The sequence below is a fragment of the Thamnophis elegans genome, chromosome 9 (assembly GCF_009769535.1).
Source record: "Thamnophis elegans isolate rThaEle1 chromosome 9, rThaEle1.pri, whole genome shotgun sequence".
In the NCBI taxonomy this organism is placed as follows: domain Eukaryota; kingdom Metazoa; phylum Chordata; class Lepidosauria; order Squamata; family Colubridae; genus Thamnophis; species Thamnophis elegans.
Genome location: NC_045549.1, coordinates 8,552,445 through 8,575,557, shown reverse-complemented (window position 1 = coordinate 8,575,557; position 23,113 = coordinate 8,552,445). Strand labels below are relative to the sequence as shown.

At 43.2% G+C, this 23,113-nt stretch overlaps 2 protein-coding genes across 2 annotated transcripts in view; both read right to left on the bottom strand.

Moving 5' to 3' along the window:
- Positions 1-8,751, bottom strand: part of FRAS1 (Fraser extracellular matrix complex subunit 1) — a 224,195-nt gene extending 215,444 nt beyond the window's left edge. The window contains exons 1-3 of the mRNA XM_032224319.1: positions 8,644-8,751; positions 5,606-5,695; positions 1,274-1,421 (exon numbers count right to left, since the gene is read on the bottom strand). Coding sequence (XP_032080210.1) covers positions 1,274-1,421; positions 5,606-5,695; positions 8,644-8,736 — 331 coding nt within the window. The 5' untranslated portion in view covers positions 8,737-8,751. The remainder of the gene's footprint in view (positions 1-1,273; positions 1,422-5,605; positions 5,696-8,643) is intronic.
- Positions 8,752-9,193: 442 nt separating this feature from the next.
- LOC116513300 (extracellular matrix protein FRAS1-like) overlaps positions 9,194-23,113 on the bottom strand; it is a 164,499-nt gene continuing 150,579 nt past the window's right edge. Inside the window, exons 4-8 of the mRNA XM_032224318.1 lie at positions 22,729-22,821; positions 21,050-21,209; positions 18,918-19,051; positions 11,013-11,096; positions 9,194-9,340 (exon numbers count right to left, since the gene is read on the bottom strand). Coding sequence (XP_032080209.1) covers positions 9,194-9,340; positions 11,013-11,096; positions 18,918-19,051; positions 21,050-21,209; positions 22,729-22,821 — 618 coding nt within the window. The remainder of the gene's footprint in view (positions 9,341-11,012; positions 11,097-18,917; positions 19,052-21,049; positions 21,210-22,728; positions 22,822-23,113) is intronic.

Below are 23,113 nucleotides of genomic sequence, written 5' to 3'. Positions count from 1 at the left end.
CTATTCTTTCCTTATTCTGTTCTATTCTGTTCTGTTCTATTCTGTTCTTTCCTTATTCTTTCCTTATTCTATTCTATTCTTATTCTTTCCTAATTCTTTCCCTATTCTATACTATTCTATTCTATTCTTTCCTTATTCTGTTCTATTCTGTTCTGTTCTATTGTTCTGTTCTGTTCTTTCCTTATTCTATTCCATTCTATTCTTTCCTTATTCTATACTATTCTATTCTATTCTTTCCTTATTCTGTTCTGTTCAATTCTGTTCTTTCCTTATTCTTTCCTTATTCTATTCTATTCTTTCCTTATTCTGCTCTATTCTGTTCTTTCCTTATTCTGTTCTATTCTATTCTATTCTGTTTTTTTCCTTATTCTTCCCTTATTCTATTCTTTTCTAGTCTAGTCTAGTCTAAAGATAAAGGTTCCTCTTGCACATATGTGCTAGTCTTTCCCAACTCTATCTATCTATCATCTATCTATCTATCTATCTATCTATCTATCTATCTATCTATCTATCTATCTATCTATCTATCTATCATCTATCTATCTATCTATCTATCTATCTATCTATCTATCATCTATCTATCTATCTATCTATCTTCTTGTTCTGCAGCCAGCAAGAATTCCCCGAAGGCCTCTGCCACCGATAACAGAGCTCCGGATCAATCGGCCGAGGTTCTTCAGGAAAGCTTTGCAGGCCTTGTCGGCTGCAGAAGAACTGGGCCGGCAAGGCAGGTGTTGGGGGGTGCGAGGCCTGGCTGCAACTGTATGAAGGCATGTAGTAGGGCAGCTCTACCACCCCGCCATCCCCACCCTAGCTTAAATTTTATCTGTGCACCCTGGAATGGGTGGGGTCTTAATCACAACTTATTGGGGGGGGGTTAGGACGTATATTGGGTGCGCGTGTAAAAATCGAGCCAGGACTTATTTTCAGAGTAGGTTGCATTTTCAGGAAAACACGGTACTGTCGACATTCCCCCACCCCCCTCTTCTCCATCTTCTTCACATTCCATCATAATAAGTGGGATTACATCTCCTTGAAATCATGTTTTGAGGTTCCGGCATCCTCATGGACGTGTCTCTTTAAACATCCTTGTCTGGGGAATTCTGGGAGTTGAAGTCCACGGGTCTCAAAAGGTTGCCAAGGTTGGGACACGCCTGCCTTTAAACCACACGCTTCAAACCGTAAAGACCCTCTTCTGAGTTAAGAGAACAAACGGGTTAAGACCAGGCGTCTGAAAATTAAAAAATTAAAAAAACGGCTGTTTTGCAAATACCTGGCTTGCATTGAGGGCAGCACTCTCCGTGCATGGCAACAGCCACACTTCCTGTGGGACACGTTGAACAAGACTGAGAATAGCAGTTTACTTTAGAGTCCAAACATTCGCAGTCACGGCATGGGCCTTCCTTCCATTTCTCACCACTCTGCATGAGAAAAAAAACAACAACCATAAAGGCTGGAGTACATCACAGTTTTCCAATTCTATTGACTATTATTCAGTCTTCTGAGCAACGTATTATCAGAGTTTGTTGCATAAATTCGAAAGGACAAGCAGATAATTGATACAGCAGGATTCATTAACTTCTTTAGAAACATAACAGGGGTGGGTTCCTGCCAGTTCTAACCTCTTCTATAGAACCGGTTCCAGCTCCACCACCCCTCCCGTCCTCACATAATCAAGATGAAGAGTGGAGAGGAGGAATTCTGGGAGTTGAAGTCCACAAGTCTTAAAGCTGTCAAGTTTGAACACCCCTGGGTGTTTTTTTTCTCTAAAGGGTTAGGGGTGCAAGGGTCTTGTAACTTGACAGATTTAAGACTTGCACACTTCAAATGCCAGAGTTCCTGAGCCAACATGACTGGAGAAGGAATTCTGGGAGTTGAAGTCCACAAGTGTTAAAGCTCTCAAGTTTGAACACCCCTGGGGTTTTTTTTTTCTAAAGGGTTAGGGGTGCAAGGGTCTTGTAACTTGACAGTTTTAAGACTTGAGTGCTTCAAATGCCAGAGTTTCTGAGCCAACATTTTGGTTGCTAAGCAAGAGCGTTGTTAAGTGAGTTTCACCACATTTTACAAGTTGGCCACACCCACCCGGTCACATGGCTGGCAGGTCACTCTCACCCGGTCACATGGCTGGCAAGCCACTCCCACAAAGCAGGCCACACCTACAGAAGAGGTTCTAAAATCCTGTGGAGGGTTATCCAAAAAATTCTATCGAAAAGTGAGACAAAAGATTCAGAAGAAAAGAAATAATACATATAAAAAGAAGAAAAAGAGAAAAAAAAAGAAACTAGGAACAGGGGATTAGTAAAATAAAATGAAATATGTTAATCATGGTAATGGTATGTTGCTAATTAAGGTGCGAGTGAACTATATTAGTTTAGTTTAGTTTAGTTTAGTTTAGTTTATTTGGATTTATAGGCCGCCCTTTTCCCTGAGGGGACTCAGGGCGGCTTACAATCATTAGGGGGGCGGGGGGTGAAATTCAAAACAAACAATATGTGCACAAAATAAATAAAGTAATAAAAACACAACTTGCATTCAACATTCACACTCGGGTGGGGCAAATCGAAGACTTATCCCCAGACCTGTTGGGATAGCCAGGTCTTAAGGGCTGCGCGGAAGGCCTGGACGGTGGTGAGGGTGCGTATCTCGACGGGGAGATCGTTCCACAGGGTCGGAGCTGCAACAGAAAAGGCTCTCCTCCGTGTAGTCGCCAGTCGGCATTGACTGGCAGATGGGATTCGGAGGAGGCCCAGTCTGTGCGATCTTATCGGTCGGAGGGAGGTAATCGGCAGAAGGCGGTCTCTCAAGTACTCAGATCCACTACCATGAAGGGCTTTAAAGGTGGTCAACAGGACCCTGAAGCGCACCCGGAGATCAACAGGTAGCCAGTGCAGCTCGCGGAGGATGGGTGTTATGTGGGCGAACCGCGGTGCGCCCACTATCACTCGCGCGGCCGCATTCTGGACTAACTGCAGCCGCCGGATGCACTTCAAGGGCAGCCCCATGTAGAGCACATTGCAGTATTCCAGCCTAGAGATCACAAGGGCTCGAGTGACTGTTGTGAGAGCCTCCCGATTCAGGTAGGGTCGTAACTGGCGGACCAGGCGAACCTGGGCAAATGCCCCCCTGGTCACAGCCGACAGATGATGGTCGAAGGTCAGCTGTGGATCCAGGAGGACTCCTAAGTTACGAACCCTATCTGAGGGGTATAGAATTTGACCCCCCAGCCTGATAGGTGGAACATTAGCCAAATTGTTGGGAGGGAAACACAACAGCCACTCGGTCTTGTCCGGGTTGAGTACCAGTTTGTTAGCACTCATCCAGTTCTTAACGGCCTCAAGACCCTGGTTCATCACATCCACCGCTTCATTGAGTTGGCACGGGGCGGACAGATACAATTGCGTATCGTCCGCATATTGATGGTATTTTATCCCGTGCCTCCGGATGATCTCGCCCAGCGGTTTCATGTATATGTTAAATAGTAGGGGGGATAAGACCGAGCCCTGCGGCACCCCATATTTTAGGGGCCTCAGGGACGATCTCTGCCCCCCGACCAACACCGACTGCAACCTGTCCGAGAGGTAGGAGGAGAACCACTGCAAAACAGTGCCTCCCACCCCCACCTCCCGCAGTCGTCGCAGAAGGATACCATGGTCGATACTATAATAACCCTTTAATAATAATATACTAATATTATTAACTGTGCAAATTAATTAAGTAAAATGCTGATTATATACAAAACTGGACTTGAAGATACATGTTACTTATAGAAAATAGATGGAAATGGAATGATAAATTTGATTTATTTTTAAAGGGATAAAAAATGACCTACTTTATGTGTATAAAAATAAATAAATGTAAAGTTGGAAAATATGGGAAGAAAATAATACGGCTAAAATGGGAAATGGACATATAATGTAAAATGAATTATGTATATGTAAAAATGTTAAAGGGGGAAAACCGGACAATACTCGTATTCTTACAAAAGAATTTAAAATATGTACCAATTTTTTTTTAAAAAAACTTTGTTTGGAAAAAAAGACAGTGGGTTTAGTCACCATTCAAAGTTACAATGACAGTGAAGAAAGTGACATGCCTATTTTTCACACTTATGATCTTTGCAGGTCATAATCAAAATTCAGATGCTCGACAACTAGTTCATATTTATGACAGTTTCACAACCTTTCGCAACCTCTTGACAAGCATCAATGAGGAAGCCAGATTCCCTTGACAACTGTGTTACTAATTAAACAACTGCAGTGATTCACTTAACCATTATGGCAAGAAAGGTCATAAAATGGGGCACAACTCACTTAACAACCGACTTGCTTAGCAACAGAAATTTTGGCCTCAACTGTCGCTGTAAGATGAGGACTTACAACCATGGACAGTCGATCAGGTGAAATGGTCCAGATTTGGACAGAAGGATGCAATAAACGACCATTTGATACTCTTTTGAGATATATTAATGTTCCTTAATCCGATGCTTCAAGATACGTTGGATTTAAATATCCATAATACCTGGGTTGAATTTTCTTTGGGCTTGCTGACTGGAGCTGACAAAAGTCAAAAATCTTTGAAGGTTGAGGAATTGTCTACTTGTGCGCAAACTGCAATCTTGTAGTACAAATTTCTACATTTGCAAGATGCCAGTGGCCAAAGGCAAACGAGGCCCAATAGCAATAGCAGTTAGACTTATATACCGCTTCATAGGGCTTTCAGCCCTCTCTAAGCGGTTTTACAAGAGTCAGCATATCGCCCCCACAGTCTGGGTCCTCATTTCACCCACCTCGGAAGGATGGAAGGCTGAGTCAACCTTTGAGCCGGTGAGATTTGAACCGCCGAACTGCAGATAGCAGTCAGCTGAAGTGGCCTGCAGTACTGCACCCTAACCACTGCGCCACCTCGGCTGATAATGAGGCCCAGGCGGAAGAAGAACATCATGGCTTCCAAATCTAAGGAACTGGTTTGGACAAAACTCAACAGCACACTGTACATCGGATATGAATACAATTGAGTTCAGAGGTATTTCACGAGACGAGTCCTCCACTCCTCTGCTCACAATAGAATCCCTGATGCCACCAGGCTCGAGGTTTTGGCCTTGGACAACCTGGAACTACGCCACCTGCAGTCGAACCTAAGCGTAGTACACAAAATTGTCTGCTACAACGTCCTACCAACAACGTCTTCAACTTCAACCACAACAATACACGGGCAAACAACGGATACAAACTCAAGGTTAACCGCTCCAAATTCGATTGCAGAAAATACGACTTCAGCAAGAGAGCTGGAATGCTCTACCTGACTCCGTTGTTAAATCCTCAAAGCCCCCATAGATTCAACCTCAAATTGTCTACCTTGGACCTCACCCCATTCCTAAGAGGTCCGTAAAGGGGGCGTGAATAAGCACACCGGCGTGTCTTCCGTCCCTGTCCTACTGTCCCCGTTTATTAGTACCCATTTCCTTTGTTCGCCTCCATGTTTATACTTGCACCTGTTATCTTGTACATGCTCGACAAACTAAATAAAATAAAAATAAATATATATATATTTTTAGCCAACATCTGCCTTGGAAACTCTACATGTGCTAAATCAGCGAGCTACTTACATCTTTGGTAGAGTCTTTGTAAACGCAGGAAGCCCCTCTTGAAATGCATTCAGGACAACACTTGCCTGGTAAATGAGATAATTCTTCACCCTGCAGAGAAATTGAGCATTACAATAAGATACCTAGAATCAGCTCTTTTTTTTTTTATTTTTAACGATGCCGAGAGAAGAGATGGGGAAGCTGGCCATTTCCCCCCCCCTCCTCCCGGAACACACACTTTAAAATCCTATTTTATCAGTCTCATTTCATCACCAAATTCCCTTCCAAAAAGATAACTATCACTGTGGCTCTACAAAGGCCGAAAGACAAATTCTCCTTGAAATGCCACAATGCTGACAAACTAGGTCGACTCATGGGAGAAAGTGGAGAATCAGGTTTTGTGGATTGAATCGTATCTGCTGGAAGTTGCAATTTGCTTGTCCAACCTCTTTTCCACAGGACTATCTCCTTCCATGAAATACTCTTAGGGCAAGGGGCCTCCAACCTTGGGCACTTTTAAGACTTGTGGACTTCAACTCCCACAATTCCTCAGCCAGCTTTGCTTCGGAGGAAATCTTCAAGAGGCAAAGCTGGCTGAGGGAACTCTGGGAGTTGAAGTCCACAAGTCTTAAAGTTGCAAAACTGGCTGAGGAACTCTGGGAGTTGAAGCCCACAAGTCTTAAAGTTGCAAAACTGGCTGAGGAACTCTGGGAGTTGAAGTCCACAAGCCTTAAAGTTGCACACCTGTCTGAGGAACTCTGGGAATTGAAGTCCACAAGCCTTAAAGTTGCACACCTGTCTGAGGAACTCTGGGAGTTGAAGTCCACAAGCCTTAAAGTTGCACACCTGTCTGAGGAATTCTGGGAGTTGAAGTCCACAAGCCTTAAAGTTGCACACCTGTCTGAGGAATTCTGGGAGTTGAAGTCCACAAGCCTTAAAGTTGCAAAACTGGCTGAGGAACTCTGGGAGTTGAAGTCCACAAGTCTTAAAGTTGTCAACGTTGGAGACTCCTGCTCTAAGGGCAGTGGCCCCCAAATGTTTGGGCACCAGGGACCGGTTCCATGAAGAGACTTTTCCCCCTGCGGACTGAGGGGGTGTGGTTTCACATGCTGCCTGCATCCCATGGATGAGTCTTCACTGGTTTATGTGGCCCAGTTTCTGGCATGCCACGGACTCCTGCCAGGCCCTGGACCTGGGGTTGGGGACTCCTATTGTAGGGTGCTGAACACAGCACCTGTATCTGATTCGCACAACCACATCCTGAGCCTTCCAGAAAGGTTCAAGATCTTCTCCCACCATGTACCTCAGGCTTGGTTGTGATAAAAATCCAGATCCAATTAAAAGGAACAGTAACTCCCACTGCAATTATATATATATTTTAAATTTATTTATTTTTTAATTCTCTACCTCTCACCTCTCTGACTTGTGCACCTGCAGTTGGGAAATTAATACTATAGAATTTGAGTTAGGGCCTCAAGCAGGGTGGATTTCCGCTTCTGTTACTGCTATGCACATGGCACAGTAGTAAAAAAAAAAATGGCTGCTACGCATGCACAGAAGCCAAAAACAAGATGGCAGCGCCTATGGCACCGCTGATAGAACCGGGGTGGGGTGGGGGTGGCCGGCCAAGTTACTACCTAATGTCCGAACTGGTAGGAGCCCACCTCTGGCCTCAAGACTTAAGTCTTAGGCGATCTCATTTTGCCAGACGAGCCGCCATAGATTAGTTTCCCCAATTCCTCATCTTACAAAGTCCAGATTTCCACAAAGTGGTTAGGACAGGAGAACAGAGCATAATAATAAAGTTGGAATAGAGATAATCCAGCCCAAACCCCCCCCCCCCCCGATCAAGCGGAAAACCCTGTATCATTTCTGACGAGTGGTTGTCCAGTCTCATCCTAAAAGCCTCCAGTGGTGGAGTACCTAAATCTTCTGAGAACAAGCCTTGATTGTTCTCATTGTCAGGACAATTTCCCCTTAGTTCAAGGTTGCTTCTCTCCTTGATTAGTTTCCAGCCATTGCTTCTTGTCATGGCTTCAGGGACTTTGGAGAATAGCTTGACTCCCTCTTCTTTGTGGCAACCCCTGAGATATTGGAAGACTGCTGTCATGTCCTCCCTAGTCCTTATTTTCATTAATCTAGCCATGCCCAGTTCCTGCAACCGTTCTTCATATGTTTTAGCCTCCAGTCCCCTAATCATCTTGGTTGCTCTTCTCTGCACTCTTTTTAGAGTCTCCACATTCTTTTTTTTATAATGGAGTGATCAAAACAGCATACACGCTACGTAAAGCATTGGTTCATCTCAATGGAAAGGCCTAGCAAGAAATGCTACAGGAGCCAGTCCTTTACCTGGGCAGTGTTCTGGCCTACGCTTCCACAAGAAGCATGAGACAAAGTCCTGGTCCCGACAAAACCCCTTTTATTAAACGCATGGGAATTCCTCTCCTTCACATTCAGCAAAGGCTTTAGCAAACAGTCTTTCAAAGGTGAATTTATGACCACAGACCTTATCTAGCTTGGAAAGCTGCCATGAAAATATTTTCCAAACTCAGTGCAGTGCAAGGAAAGACTTGGCACAGTGTCTCTGAGATTCACAGACAAATCTTCACACTCCTGAAACCACCAAACGAATGAATTGTTTCCTGAAAAAGCCGGTGGCATGCAGAGCCCTCTCTGTGGGCACATGAGCCGTCGCCCCAGCTCAGCTCTACCGCACATGTGCATGCGCCCCCGCCAATCAGCTGGTTTTCCGGTCTCTGCCGTGCATGCACCTGGGGCTGGGCACATGTGAAGGGTGCATGTGTGGGGGCAAGGCGCATGCAGGGGGATCATGCACGCATCTGGGGGCACGGGGATTGCAGGGTGAGCCATCACTGGTATATAAGGTCTCCTGCTTGAGCAGAGGGTTGGACTAGAAGACCTCCAAGGTCCCTTCCAACTCTGTTAATCTGTTATTCAGCCTGAAAAGAGGCTGTTTCAGTATCTGATGTTTCCAAGATCTTGTATAAAAACATCTTCTGAATCAGGGAAACAGAGAGATACCCAGGGAAATTCTTTACCTGCCCGCAGTCCACTTTGGCACACTTTGCCTTCCGACAAGCCACCCGTCCTCCGTCACAGCTACAGAAGTTACAGTCCGTATCGTGCCACATGTCACTGTGGTATTTGAGGGTGCCGTTGTGCACACAGCTGCCCTTGGAAAGGACACACTCTTCACAACATCTGCCAGGGTGACGCACTTTGCTCTCCCCCTGAGAAGATACAAGTGGAAAATTGAGGTCACGGTAAAGGTTGCCCCTCGCACATATGTGCTAGTCATTCCCGACTCTAGGGGGCGGTGCTCATCTCCCTTTCAAAGCTGAAGAGCCAGCGCTGTCCAAAGACGTCTCCGTGGTCATGTGGCCAGCATGACTAAATGCCGAAGGCGCACGGAACGCTGTTACCTTCCCACCAAAGGTGGTTCCTATTTTTCTACTTGCATTTTTTACATGCTTTCGAACTGCTAGGTTGGCAGAAGCTGGGACAAGCAACGGGAGCTCACTCAATTGCACGGCCCCAGGGATTTGAACTGCCGAACTCAAGCTCAGCGTCTTAGCCACTGAGCCACCGCTAAATTCCCCAGAAAAATCCCCAAGTTTTAAGCTTATGCATTACCTGCCGACAATCCAGTGGAAGGCAGCTCTTTGTCATGCACCTGGGTTCTCCTGTATCACATACGCAGGTAGTGCAAGGATCCTTCTTCCACTCTTCCCCGTGCTGCGTAAGAAAGAAAATCATTTGAACGACGGCTAGACCTCGACTTACAGCCAGCCATTTAGTGACCGTTCAAAGTTAGCAATAGCTCTGAAGGAAGCTTGGCAACTGCATGATCTGTTTGATTGTCTGTATGTATGTATCTATGTCTGTTTCTCTCTCTACCTACCTATCTACCTTTATGTCTGTCTATTTATCTATATCGATCTGTCTGTCTGTCTGTATCTATGTCTGTCTGTCTCTCTATCTCCCTACCTTTTTACTCATTTACTCTATGTCTCTGTCTGTCTCACATTGTCTATCTATCCATCCATCATCCATCCATCTATTCTATCTACCTGTCTGTCCCTCTATCTATATCTATCTATCTATCTATCTATCTATCTATCTATCTATCTATCATTCATCTATCTATCTTTCTATCTATCATATATCATCTATCTTTCTTTCTATTTTTCTATCTTTCTATTTTTCTATCTTTCTATTTTTCTATCTTTCTATTTTTCTATCTTTCTATTTTTCTATCTTTCTATCTATCTATCATCTTTCTGTATCTTTCTATCTTTCTTTCTGTCTATCTTTCTATCTATCATCTATCTATCATCTTTCTTTCTTTTTTCTATCTATCTCTTTCTTTCTATCTATCTTTCTATCTATCTATCATCTTTCTATCTTTCTTTCTATCTATCTTTCTCTCTATCTCATCTATCTATCTATATCTATCTATCTATCTATCTATCCATTTATCTATCTATTTATCTATCTATCATCTTTCTATCTTTCTATCTATCTATCTATCTATCTATCTATCTATCTATCTATCTATCATCTTTCTATCTTTCTATCTATCTTCCTTTCTATCTATTTTCTATCTATCATCATTTCTATCTATCTATTTATCATTCTATCTATCTATCTATCTATCTATCTATCTATCTATCATCTATCTATCATCTTTCTTTGTTTCTTTCTTTCTATCTCTTTCTATCTATCTTTCTATCTATCTATCTATCTTTCTATCTATCTATCCATCCATCTATCCATCCATCCATCTATCATCTTTCCATCTTTCTATCTTTCTATATCTATCTATCTATCCATCCATCCATCCATCCATCCATCCATCTATCTATCTATCTATCTATCTATCTATCTATCTATCATGAAATTTATTTGCCACCCATCCCATTTCCAACGGCTGTTACTAACTTAACAACTGCAGTGATTCACTCAACAATTGTGGCAAGAAAGCTTGTCAAATGGGGCAAAACTCACTTAATAGTTGTCTTTGCTTAGAAAAAAGGATATCTAGCCCGCAACTGTGGTCGTAAGTCGAGGACTGCTTGTCTTCTGTTCGTTTTGACTGCCCATGCCCCCCACCAGAGGCCACGGTTAGAAAGCTAGCCAAATGCAGACTCTCAGCCAGGAAGCAAATCTGAGGCCCTTTTCTCCACTTCATTAAAGAACCGTCTTATCTGCATTAGGCGATGGGCCCCATTCGGTCTTGCCAGGACATTCCTTTCTCCTCCTGATCCCTTTCAACTCATTGGGCTTCCCAAGAAGAAAGTGTAGTCAATTGTTTGTTTTTTTGAAGTTAACACTTCAAGCAGAGGGTGAGGGAGGAAGAAAAATGCACCTCAAGTTCGTCCTTGGGGCATTTTATCTGAATTTTTACCTGGTATAACGTCCCAGATGCAAAGCAGGGTTTTCGAGCACATTCTGGACAACATTTTCCAGCTGGTATGACGAGGCTTTCATCCTAATCATTGGCAGAAGGAAGACGAGGGGGAGTGGGGGGTGGAAGCAAATAAAAGAAAGGTAAGACGCCACAAGGACAAAGGCTTGAATGGAGATTCAAGATCATCTTATGTCTTTCTCCCACTGAAGAAAAAGTTCTGCTTTTATTTAAAAACTAGCTGATAACCCGGAGTTTCCCGGATATTTATTTATACGGAGAAAATGTCCAAACCAAACGTCATTTCTAATGTTGGATTTTCCCCCTTGCCTCCAGAAATTGTGAATGCCCCAACACTGGAAGTCTTTAAGAAGATGTTGGATAGCCATTTGTTTGAAACAGTATAGGGTTTCCTGCCTGAGCAGGGAGTTGGACTAGAAGACCTCCAAGATCCCTTCCGACTCTGTTACTCTATTTTAAAATTGCAGAAAAATTCATCCTCTGCAACCTCCAGCCTTTGCAGATAATCTGCGGCTGCCAAAAAGGAGGCCGGGAAGCATGATGGACAGGAGGCTGGCAAAGCTCCTACTTAAAAAGAGAAAAATTCAAACGAAGCAACCCACTTATTTGATGTCCTTCACACCTTAAGATTAAACCCAGCTGGAGATTCCATCAAAGAACACAGAAAGAGAAATTGCTCCAAGATTGCTAGGAGGGTTTTGTCCTCTCCCCAAAGTCTCGTCTTAGGGCTGAGACAGCGAATAAGAAAAGAAGAGGGATGTCATATTTGCCGAAACCTAATGATTACCCTGTCTTTTTTTTTAACACAGTAGGAGGACATTTGTTTGACATAATACTTAGTTCATGATAGCCTCAAATCAAAAAGATTTGGGAAGTAACAAATTGTACTGAAAGGCACAATGTCAGGGTTCCAAGTAATATACCCATAGCAAACAAAACTCTGAGGCAGGTAGATTCCTCAAAGAATAATTTTATTGGATATGTCATATTGGCACAGTTCTGGTGAAAACTGATTCTGATTATTCCCGTGGTTTTCACCTAATTAAAAGTAAAAGCATTTTAAACTATACCTTATAACCTTTCAAATGGAATAATAATAATATAAGAATGGCAAAGAAAAAGAATAACTATGCGAATGTATATCCATAACTGTATGTAAGAGAATAAATGACAGTAAAAATATAAAGCACAATATAGGTAAATAATATTTGGTCATAAGTAGCTAACTTTAAATAAATAAAGAAATTTACATAAAAATGGATAACGAATAAGGAGATTATGAATGAAAGTTGGAAATGTATAGTAGGGAAAACACTAACTGCAAAGAAACCGATGCGGAACTGCGGTATGATATACGATGGAACTTATTGTTCCTATGTTGTTTTTATGTTATGTGTTTGTTTTTGTTGATGTGCTTATGTGTTTAAAATAAAAATTTATAATTTTTTTTTAAAAAGTAAAAGTTTTCCACATACACAAAACAATCAGTCACATGGCCCAATCAGGATACAATCCAGTGGCTAGGTGATCCTAGTCGTCTCCTTCCGAGCACTTGCAGGAATGACCTTGGTTCCCAAGAGAAAGTATTTTGTTTTGACTACAACGCCCCAACTATCCCTATGCCCCCCGCTTCCCGGTCACTCTTCTCCAGCGTGTCAGCGCTGAAGTCTCAAAATGGCTTCAGTCAGGCCAGCTTCAGGGCTGACACATAATCTTTTAGGAGCTGCAGCATGCACAGATGCACAGCACAGACTGATGCTAGATGTAAACATATGGCTAGACCAGGGGTGGGTTCCTGCCAGTTCTAACCTCTTCTATAGAAGAAGGTTCCACAAATCTACAGTGCCGTTTAGAACCGGTTCCAGCTCCCTCCCCCCGCCTGTCCACACATCAACAAGATGAAGAGCGAGAGGAGGAATTCTGGGAGTTGAAGTCCACAAGTCTTAAAGCTGTCAAGTTTAAACACTCCTGGGGGGGGGGGTTCTAAAGGGTTTAGGGGTGCAAGCATCTTGTAACTTGACAGTTTTAAGACTTGCGTGCTTCAAATGCCAGAGTTCCTGAGCCAACATTTCGGTTGCTAAGCAAGAGCGTTGTTAAGTGAGTTTCACCACATTTTACAAGTTGGCCAAGCCCACCCAGTCACATGGATTGCAAGCCACTCCCACCCGGTCACATGGCTGGCAAGCCACTCCCACAAAGCAGGCCACACCTACAGAAGAGATTCTAAAAAAATTTGAAATCCACCACTGGGCTAGACTGACCTAGTTTTATCGCTGTATTGGAATGTAGCCTGTTGAGATAGTTTGGTTGAGAGGAAGAGAATCAAAACGGTTCTTTCCTAGAAGTTCTGCCTATAGGTGAGAAACAATGAACCACTTAGAAGTAACTCTACATGTCTGCCTTGGCTGGAACAGCTGATAGGCGGTATTCCAGGAGGCAGATCCAACCGCCAATCAGCTGCTCATGATAAATCAGGCCGTGCTGAAGCTGACCAGGCTGTTTGCTGTTTGCTGCAAGGAGGCAAATTATTGGGAGGCAGAGGCTGACGGGTTGGTGCCAGTGGGTGAGCGGGGCTTTGGCAACATTCACTCTATAAGACGCACGTTTCCACCACAAATGCGCGAACAACAAAAGTGCGCCTGACTAAACCGCGGTGACAAAAGCGCGCCGACAAAAGCGCGCCGACGAATGAGCGTTGAAGTGCGCCGACAACAGCGCGCCGACAGAAGCGTGCTGTAACCCTAACCCTAAACCAAACCCTAAACCTAACCCTAAACCTAACCCTAAACCTAACCCTAAACCCAACCCTAAACCTAACCCTAAACCTTAAATTAACTTAAATCGCGCTTCTGTCGGCGCGCTTTTGTCGGCGCGCTGTTGTTGGCGCGCTTTTGACATCGCAGTTTTAGCGCTGCGGTTTTGTCGGCGCACTTTTGACGTTCACGCATTTGTCGGGTCACGAAGACGCACAGACATTTCCACTCGCTTTTTGGGTGGAGAGAATACATCGTATACACCGCAAAATACGGCAATTTGAATGTTGGACATTGGATCCCTTTACACTTGAATAGGAAAGGAATCCAATCTAGGTCGGTCCCTGGGACGAGAGGTTTAGTCTTCTAAACAGAGTCCGTTCGCTCTGCTAGAAAGAACTTCCCTGAGGATGAGCTCCAGCACGAGTCCAGAAGCTTGGAAGACAAAACCTCTGGTCCTCCCGTTAACCAATCCAGATTGGATCTTGCAACATTATCCTGGGACAAGTATATTTCGCCTTCATTCGCAAGAAAAGCAATCTTTGTGTGGCTGGAATTACAAAGCAAGTAATGATTCATTAAATTATTTTTTTGTTAATATCCTGGAGGTATTATATTCTAGGAAGAAATAATTGCATACATTAATTTAATTTTGCGACAAGGTTTAATATTTTCACACATACTTTTTTTTTTTGTGGAGATTTTAGATATCCATAAATCTTGGAAACGATTTATGTCTTTCAGAAATAAATATATAAAAGAGTATGCCTTCTTTTCCGGCATCCGTATTTTTTTTTAATAACATGCCTAATACATGAGAACGGATGGTTGCACAAACAGAAAGGGAACCTCAATGTCCCACTTACTGATTTAAAAAAAAACTAGTCATTCAACATTGGGAAAAGAAAAATGTACGGCTTCAATTCCTCAGTGGATTGAAGTCCTACAGTCCGAGGTGGTATTCAGCCGGTTTGGACGGGTTCTGGCAAACCGGTAGTGGAAATTTTGAGTGGTTTGGAAAACCGGAAAATACCACCTGTGGCTGGCCTCGCCCTCCCACTTCCACCGTTCCCTGTCCTATATTCCCTTGTTTTTTAGTTCAGCTGATTCACGCGGCACAGAAGATTGCCGCACCTCAGCTGAGCTAAACAACAGCTCAGCTCACCAGCGCTGACACCGAGGCTGGTCTTTGAGTGCTGCGCATGCACATGAAGCACATGAAGCACGCGAAGCACACTCTCACAGAACCGGTAGGAAAAGATTTGGAATCCCACCACTGTCTACAGTTATTGCAACTTATGAACAAGTTGTTTGCAAAGATTAGGTGTGGACAATGACAAGGAAAAGGATTCGTTCTTTATTCCAACTCTGCATGTGGGTGGGTGGGCATGTCCCTTTTCCTTCTTCTTTTTTTTCTTTCGCTGTCACTTTTCCTTTGTTCCGCTTCATTAAATCAATAAAGGGGGAGGGGAATTAAAATATCAACAGCCATGTCAAAGAACGGGAAAGAAAATGAGTTTGCTTATATTCTTCCCCAACTTGCTCTTTCTCTTTGCTCTTCAAGTTCATTACAAAAATGAGCAAAAGTGAAGAAACAGCTGAACATGCTCTTGCTCTTGCTAGTCACTCCTTCCGATAGATAGATAGATAGATAGATAGATAGATAGATAGATAGACAGACAGACAGATAGAAAGATAGATAGAAAGAAAGAAAGATAGATACATACATACATAGATACATAGATGATAGATAGATAGATAGATAGATAGATAGATAGATAGATAGATAGATAGATAGATAGATGATAGATAGATGATAGATAGAAAGAAAGATAGATAGAATAGATGATAGATAGATATAGATAGATGATAGATAGATAGATAGATAGATAGATAGATAGATAGATAGATAGATAGATAGATAGATAGATAGATAGATAGATAGATAGAGATGATAGATAGATAGATAGATAGATAGATAGATAGATAGATAGATAGATAGAAAGATAGAAAGAGAAAGATAGAAAGATAAAAAGATAAAAAGATAAAAAGATAGATAGATAAAAAGATAGATAGATAGATAGATAGAGAGATAGATAGATGATAGATAGATAGATAGATGATAGATAGATAGATAGAAAGATAGAAAGATAGAAAGATAGAAAGATAGATAGAAAGATAGATAGAAAGATAGATAGAAAGATAGATAGAGATAGATAGATAGATGATAGATAGAAAGATAGAAAGATAAAAAGATAGATAGATAGATAGATAGATAGATAGATAGATAGATAGAGATAGATAGATGATAGATAGATAGATAGATAGATAGATAGATAGATAGATAGAGATAGATAGATAGATAGATAGATAGATAGATAGATAGATAGAGATAGATAGATAGATAGATAGATAGATAGATAGATAGATAGATAGATAGATAGATAGATCCTCATCAAGAGGCCCTTCGTATTTGTAATGTGACTCCTGCTGGCTCTTTAAATTCAGGATGGAAGAGAGAAGAGAGGCCATTGGAAAGGAGAAATTGTTTACTGCCTGAAGTTGATGATCCGTGCGGTTTGGCCTCCTGCTGCTCTGCGCCATGTTCCTCCTAGTAACCCAAATGACTAGTCACCCATTTAGGGAGAGCCATTCCCCTTAAATGTGGAATAAAAGGAAAGCCCAGAAGACAAGACGCTCATTTGATAGTCGAAGAACTGTGTGGCTTCTGAGATGGTGGCTGTAGGAGAGAGAGTGACAGAGAGTGTTGTGGCCTGCCAGCAGAGCTAGTGGCAGACTCAGACAGTGAGGTGGTTGGGGAGGAACATGGGCCAGTCCTGGAGTCTGGGGAAGGCTCTGATGAGGGCTCTGCAGAGATGGGGCTAGGCAGTAATGGTATCCTATTATCTTCACTACCAGTTTGATAGCTGGAGCATGTACGTCTGCGCGCTCACTTAGCTCAAGCGTAACATATCTGGGCATGCGCAGAAGGTCCATGATGATGTCTGGGTGGGCGGGCAGAGCCTCGCATTGCCGCCACTACCGGTTTGCCAGAACTGGTGCGAACCAGCAGAATACCACCTCTGGGGCCAAGGCCGCCTGACAGTTATCAGCTGCCTTCGGAGTCGGAGATCAGTGGGGCAGAAGAACAGTGGGAGCCTGTTCCCAGTTTGCTCATGTGCAGAGCTGCCAGGAGAAGGGAACAGCTAAGGAACAAGGGTCGACTCAGGAGTAAAGCTACAGGTGGATGATGAATGGCCCCTCCCATAGGGAATAAAAGAGGAGTGAAAGGGGAGTGGAGTTTGCAGGAGACAATTAGTTCAATTCATTAGACTGAAGACTTCTGTTCCTGAGTTCTTGCCCAGTAATTGCTGCTACAGAGTGGCGTTTGGAAGATATCAGCTTGGCAGCTCTCCAAGCCTGATAAAGGTCTGTAGTTGTGAAATCTCACGAAAGACTGTTGACCGGGACAGAAATTCACTTTAAATTCATAGAATTTACTTTAAACTAAACAGAAATTCACTTTAAACTAAATAGAAGGGGTTTTATTGGGCCGAGGAATCGGCTTCGTGCTTTTGAGAAGCCTCAGTCAGAACAGAGAGCACTAGATAAGAGCTAATGGAATTCAAGAGAGGTTGTGAGTACGTTAGTGATTCTGGGCCGATTCCTCTCTTGACTCCACCCCTCCAGGCTCTGTCTGTCTTTCTCCTGCAGAGGTAGATTTTTCTAGTGATTTCCCAGCTCTACTCCACAACGAATGATGGAACAACATTTTGTCCATGATAGAATTAGAACAAAAAAGGCTCACTCCCTTCCTTTGCGAGGACACGGTATTCCTAAATACGCCGTAATGTCAAATAAGAAGTATGTTCCATTCTCTGGTTCATAGCTCCTTGCCCTAAATATTTAAAGCCTACTAAGCACACACACACTACACGTGATAAAGCGTTAGCTCTCTTACTTAATTAAGAGGTAAAGCAAAAAAGGCCATCAATATTTAATTTAACTGGGAAGGGAGTAAAGAGAAACGCGGCATCAATATTTTATTGAAATAACAGAATCTCGCAATTTGGTCACTGATTACAAGCAGAGTGACTTATAAACACTTGGCAATTCATTAAAATGCAATTATGCACTAAGAGCAAATTAAGGCTGCAGTAAAGCCCTGATTTAATGGACCATTAGTGGGAGGATGTCCTGTTTTCCCAAAGGTCCGTTAAATCCAAATTTATTCATTTGGGTTAATTTACCTTATTTCACCTCGTTTGCATCATCATATCATGACACGGTTGCTACAAGTGGCCTAAGCAGCGCCATGTCCTTTACATGAGTTAAAATGTGTGCAACATGAATATGCAAAAAGGAAATAAGGCACATTAAGGGAATCATCTGGACGACTTTGGATATAACAGACTGAAACGATTCATTTGGGGACATGATAATCAGTTCCATCCCGGGTCCATTAATTGGGGGCTCTTACAGTCAAAAGTGGGCGGTGGCTAAGACGCTGAGGTTGTCGATCAGAAAAGTCGGTAGTTTAGCGGTTCGAATCCCTAGTGCTGCATAACAGAGTGAGCTCCTGTTACTTTTCCCAGCTTCTGCCAACCAAGCATTTCGAGAGCACAGAAAAATGCAAGTGGAAAAATAGGGACCCCCTTTGGTGGGAAGGTAACAGCGTTCCATGCACCTTCGGCATTTAGTCATGCCGGCCACATGACAACGGAGACATCTTCGGGCCTCGAAAGCTATCAGTCAATTGCCAGGATCGCAAACCATGAAACCATGTTCTATGGCAACGCAACCGAGCAGACGCCCTTCCTGATGACATCATCAAGCCAAATCAGAGCGAGGGAGAGCAATTCCTACCCTCGTAGGGAATGCAGCTGTTCAAACCGAGGAATCCTTTGGCCAAGCAGAAGAGTAGAGCCCACTCCCTCCTTTTACTGCACCTCTCCGTAACTGCAACGTAGAGGAAACGTAACATAGGGCCAGGCCCGTAATCCCGTTTCAATTTACATTTTCGGGAAGGCCCATCTTTTGTCAGTTTCTCACCAGAGGATACATCATCTGGTTACAGTTTTTAAAAAGTAATAAAATGCAAAGAGGTTGACAGTGTGCATATTCTTCTTACCGCATTACAGAATGCAGGTGGGCAAAAAGCGGTGAAACACCGCAGGGAGCCATCCCGGCAGACGCATTTGGCACACGGGCTCAGCCGCCGTTCCTTCTTGTTTGGGATTATTTCGCCATCGAAAGAACACGAGTCTAAAAGATAATAAAGACAATTTAGTCGGTGTTTGAGGTATATTGCAAGATAAATACAGAGCCGAGGTGGCGCAGTGGTTAGGGGGCAGTACTGCAGGCCACTTCAGCTGACTGTTATCTGCAGTTCAGCGGTTCTAATCTCACCGGCTCAGGGTTGACTCAGCCTTCCATCCTTCCGAGGTGGGGGAAATGAGGACCCAGACTGTGGGGGCGATATGCTGACTCTGTAAACCGCTTAGAGAGGGCTGAAAGCCCTATGAAGCGGCATATAAGTCTAACTGCTATTGCTATAAATAACAGATAAGAGAACAGAGTTGGAAGGGACCTTGAAGATCTTCTAGTCCAACCTCCTGTTATTTGTTGCAGACAAATAGCTGCCCAATCTCTTTTTAAAAGCCTCCAGTGGTGGAGCACTCACAGCATCTGGAGGCAAGTTGTTCCACTGGTTAATTGTCCTCACTGTTAGGAAGTTTCTTCTTAGTTCTTGGTTGCTTCTCTCCCTGATTAGTTGCCATCCATTGCTTCCTGTCCTGCCTTCAGGTACTTTGGAGCGCTGTAGCCCATCAGTGGCCAGCAGAGCTGGCAGCAGATTCGGACAGTGAGGAGGTTGGGGAGGAACATGGGCCAGTCCTGGACTCTGGGGAAGGCTCTGATGAGGGCTCTGTGTCAGAAGAATAGAGGGGGCCAGGGCCGTATGCCAGTTATCAGCTGCCTTTGGAGTCAGACAGCAGCGGGGCAGAAGAACAGTGGGAGCCTGTTCCCAGTGTGTGCATGCACAGAGCTGCCAGGAGAAGGAAACAGCTAAGGGACAGGGGGACGACTCAGGAGTAAAGCCACAGGTGGATGATGAATGGCCCCTCCCATAGGGAATAAAAGAGGAGCGAAAGGGGAGTGGAGTTTGCAGGAGTTCAAACTCATTAGTTCAATTCATTAGGGTGAAGATCCATTCCTGAGTTCTTGCCAAGTATTGCCTGCTACAGAGTGGCGTTTGGAAAATATCAGCCTGGCAGCTCTCCAAGCCTGATAAAGATCTGTAGTTGTGAAATCACATGAAAGACTATTGGCCGGGACTTTCCTGGACAGGAATTCCCTTTAAACTAAATAAAAGGGGGTTTATCGGGACGAGGAGTCGACTTCGTGCTTTTGGGAAGCCTCGGTCAGAACGTGGAGAATAAGTTGACCCTCTCTTCTTTGTGGCAGCCCCTCAAATATTGGAACACTGCTGTCATGTCACCCCTAGTCCTCATTTTCACTAGACAAGACAAACCCAATTCCTGCTACTCTTTTCGATTCCAGTCCCCTAATCCTCTTTGTGGTTCTTCTCTGCACGCTTTCCGGAGTCTCTACATCTTTTTTTTGTAATACGGTGACCAAAACTGGATGCAATATTCTAAGCATCGGCTTACCGAAGCTTTACACAGTGGTACTAATACTTCACGTGCAATACCCAGTCGAGCCTTTCAACAATGTTTCTGCAATTCCTCTAAGAAAAGAATGGACTTCTGGGGCATGTTTAACAGTACAAGGGTAAAATGCTGCAACTTAAGCACTTGCGTGCAACATTGTTGTGCGAGAACTAAAGGTTGGAGTTTGCATCATCAAAGAAGGATGCATATTTCATCCCTTCGGAAGGACCACGTTTAGGAGCAGATGTCCAGGCTCTTCTGCCAAAACCGCAGTAGTAAATATAACACAAAGGAGTATTGGCTTTGTCCACAATTTTGAGGAATGTTGGTCTCCATCACATTCAGACTCTTGGCTCTTGGCTCCTGTTTATCACTGTTGCAGTGTCCCAGGGTCATGTGATCACCTTTTCCAACCTTTTTCTCTCCAGAAAGCACTGGCTCTTCAGCTTTGAAACGGATTTAAACACCGCCCCCTAGAGTCGGGAACGACTAGCACATATGGGCGAGGGGAACCTTTACCTTTACAATTTAACTGGGCCTTCAGGTGTAGCCTTTCTGGTCTCTCAGAAACGACAAATCAACAATTTCTCACCTCTTCTGCTCACACACTGGGGACAGCATTCTCCCAGGCCAATATATTCCACTTCATTGTCCTCGCAAGGTAGAGCAGAGCAGCGTTTGGGGGCACAAGTGACCCCTCCGTTAGCACAAGAGCAAGTCCTGCATCCCGAACCGGCCCATTCAGCATTAGGCTATAAGGGAAGACCAGGGGGGAAAAAAAAAAGAAATGAGCAGGAAAAGTACGGGGGGGGGGGATCACTTATGTTTTACTTGAGGGCCACCGGCCGAGAAAACCACATCCCACATTTGTAATGCTGGCATTTGCTGATAGATAGATGCATGCATGCATGCATGCATGATGTTGAATGAATGAATGAATGAATGAATGCATGAATGAATGAATGAATGAATGAATGAATGAATGAATGAATGAATGAATAAATAAATAAGTAGGAAAGATATAGATAGACAGACAGATGGATGTTGAATGAATCAATGAATAAATAAAAAAATGGGAAAGATGGATGGATGGATGGATGGATGGATGGATGGATGGATGTTGAATGAATCAATAAATCAATAAATGGGATGGATGGATGGATGGATAGATAGATAGATAGATAGATAGATAGATAGATAGATGATAGATAGATAGATAGATGATAGATAGATAGATAGATAGATAGATAGATAGATAGATAGATAGATAGATAGATAGATATGGATGGATGGATGGATGGATGGATGGATGGATGGATGGATGGATGGATAGATAGATAGATATGATGGATGGATGGATGGATAGATGGATGGGATGGATGGACGGACGGACGGACAGACAGACAGACAGATGTTGAATGAATGAATGGTGGATAGATAGATAGATAGATAGATAGATAGATAGATAGATAGATAGATAGATAGATAGATATAGATGTTGAATGAATGAAGGATGTTGGATGGATAGATAGATAGATAGATAGATAGATAGATAGATAGATAGATAGATAGATATGATGGATGGATGGATGGATGGATGGATGGATGGATGGACGGACAGATGTTGAATGAATGAATGGTGAATGGATGGATGGATGGATGGATGGATGGATGGATGGATGGATAGATAGATAGATAGATAGATAGATAGATAGATAGATAGATGTTGAATGAATGAATGATGTTGGATAGATGATAGATAGATAGATAGATAGATAGATAGATAGATAGATAGATAGATAGATAGATAGATGATAGATAGATAGATAGATAGATAGATAGATAGATAGATAGATAGATAGATAGATATTGAATGAATAAATAAATGAAACAATGGGAAAGTTGGATCGATAGATGGATGATGGATGGATGGATGCATGGATGGATGGATGGAGATAGAGAGTGAGAGGTCTGCCAGTATTGGATTCATTCTGTTCTGAGGTCGTTTTCCTGTAGATGCTCTGTTACCAGGCTAGTAGCATTCAAAGTTCTAGTGCATTTACATCTAACCCAGAACATCATGAAGCCATCATAGAAAAAAACACTTTATGGGAAACATCTGATGGCTAGGAAAGAGGCCAGCGACCAACTTCATCTTGCATAGAAACGTGGTTCTAGCCTGGTCCTTGAGGACCCTGTCTGTGGAACCCATATAAGTTCCTATCTGTGGCCCGGCCGGTAAAAACAAAATCCTGGAAATATAGCACTTACTTCTCGGAGTTGTCCTTCGTGCTCACAAAACCCTTCCGTTCCTTCAGCACACTCCGGGCAGCAAGCATTGGGTGGAATTTGAAGTATTTCCTGCTGAGCAGACAAATATGGTGCAACTGTCACTCACACGCTTTCAACTAGCGTTTCTTCGTGTCTGTATTTTTATTGATTTATTCATTCATTCATTTATACTGCCGCCTATTCACCCATGGTGACTCAAGGCAGCTTACAGAATATATAAAACCTCACATCAAAAACAAGGAAGATATTGCTATTCATTTCTTTTTCCCCACTTGGAACCTGAACCCAGGAGGATACTTCTTCCAAAAGGGGGGAAAGAGAAAAAGAAAAAAAAGGAGGCGTTGACGTCTAATTCGTCCCCCAC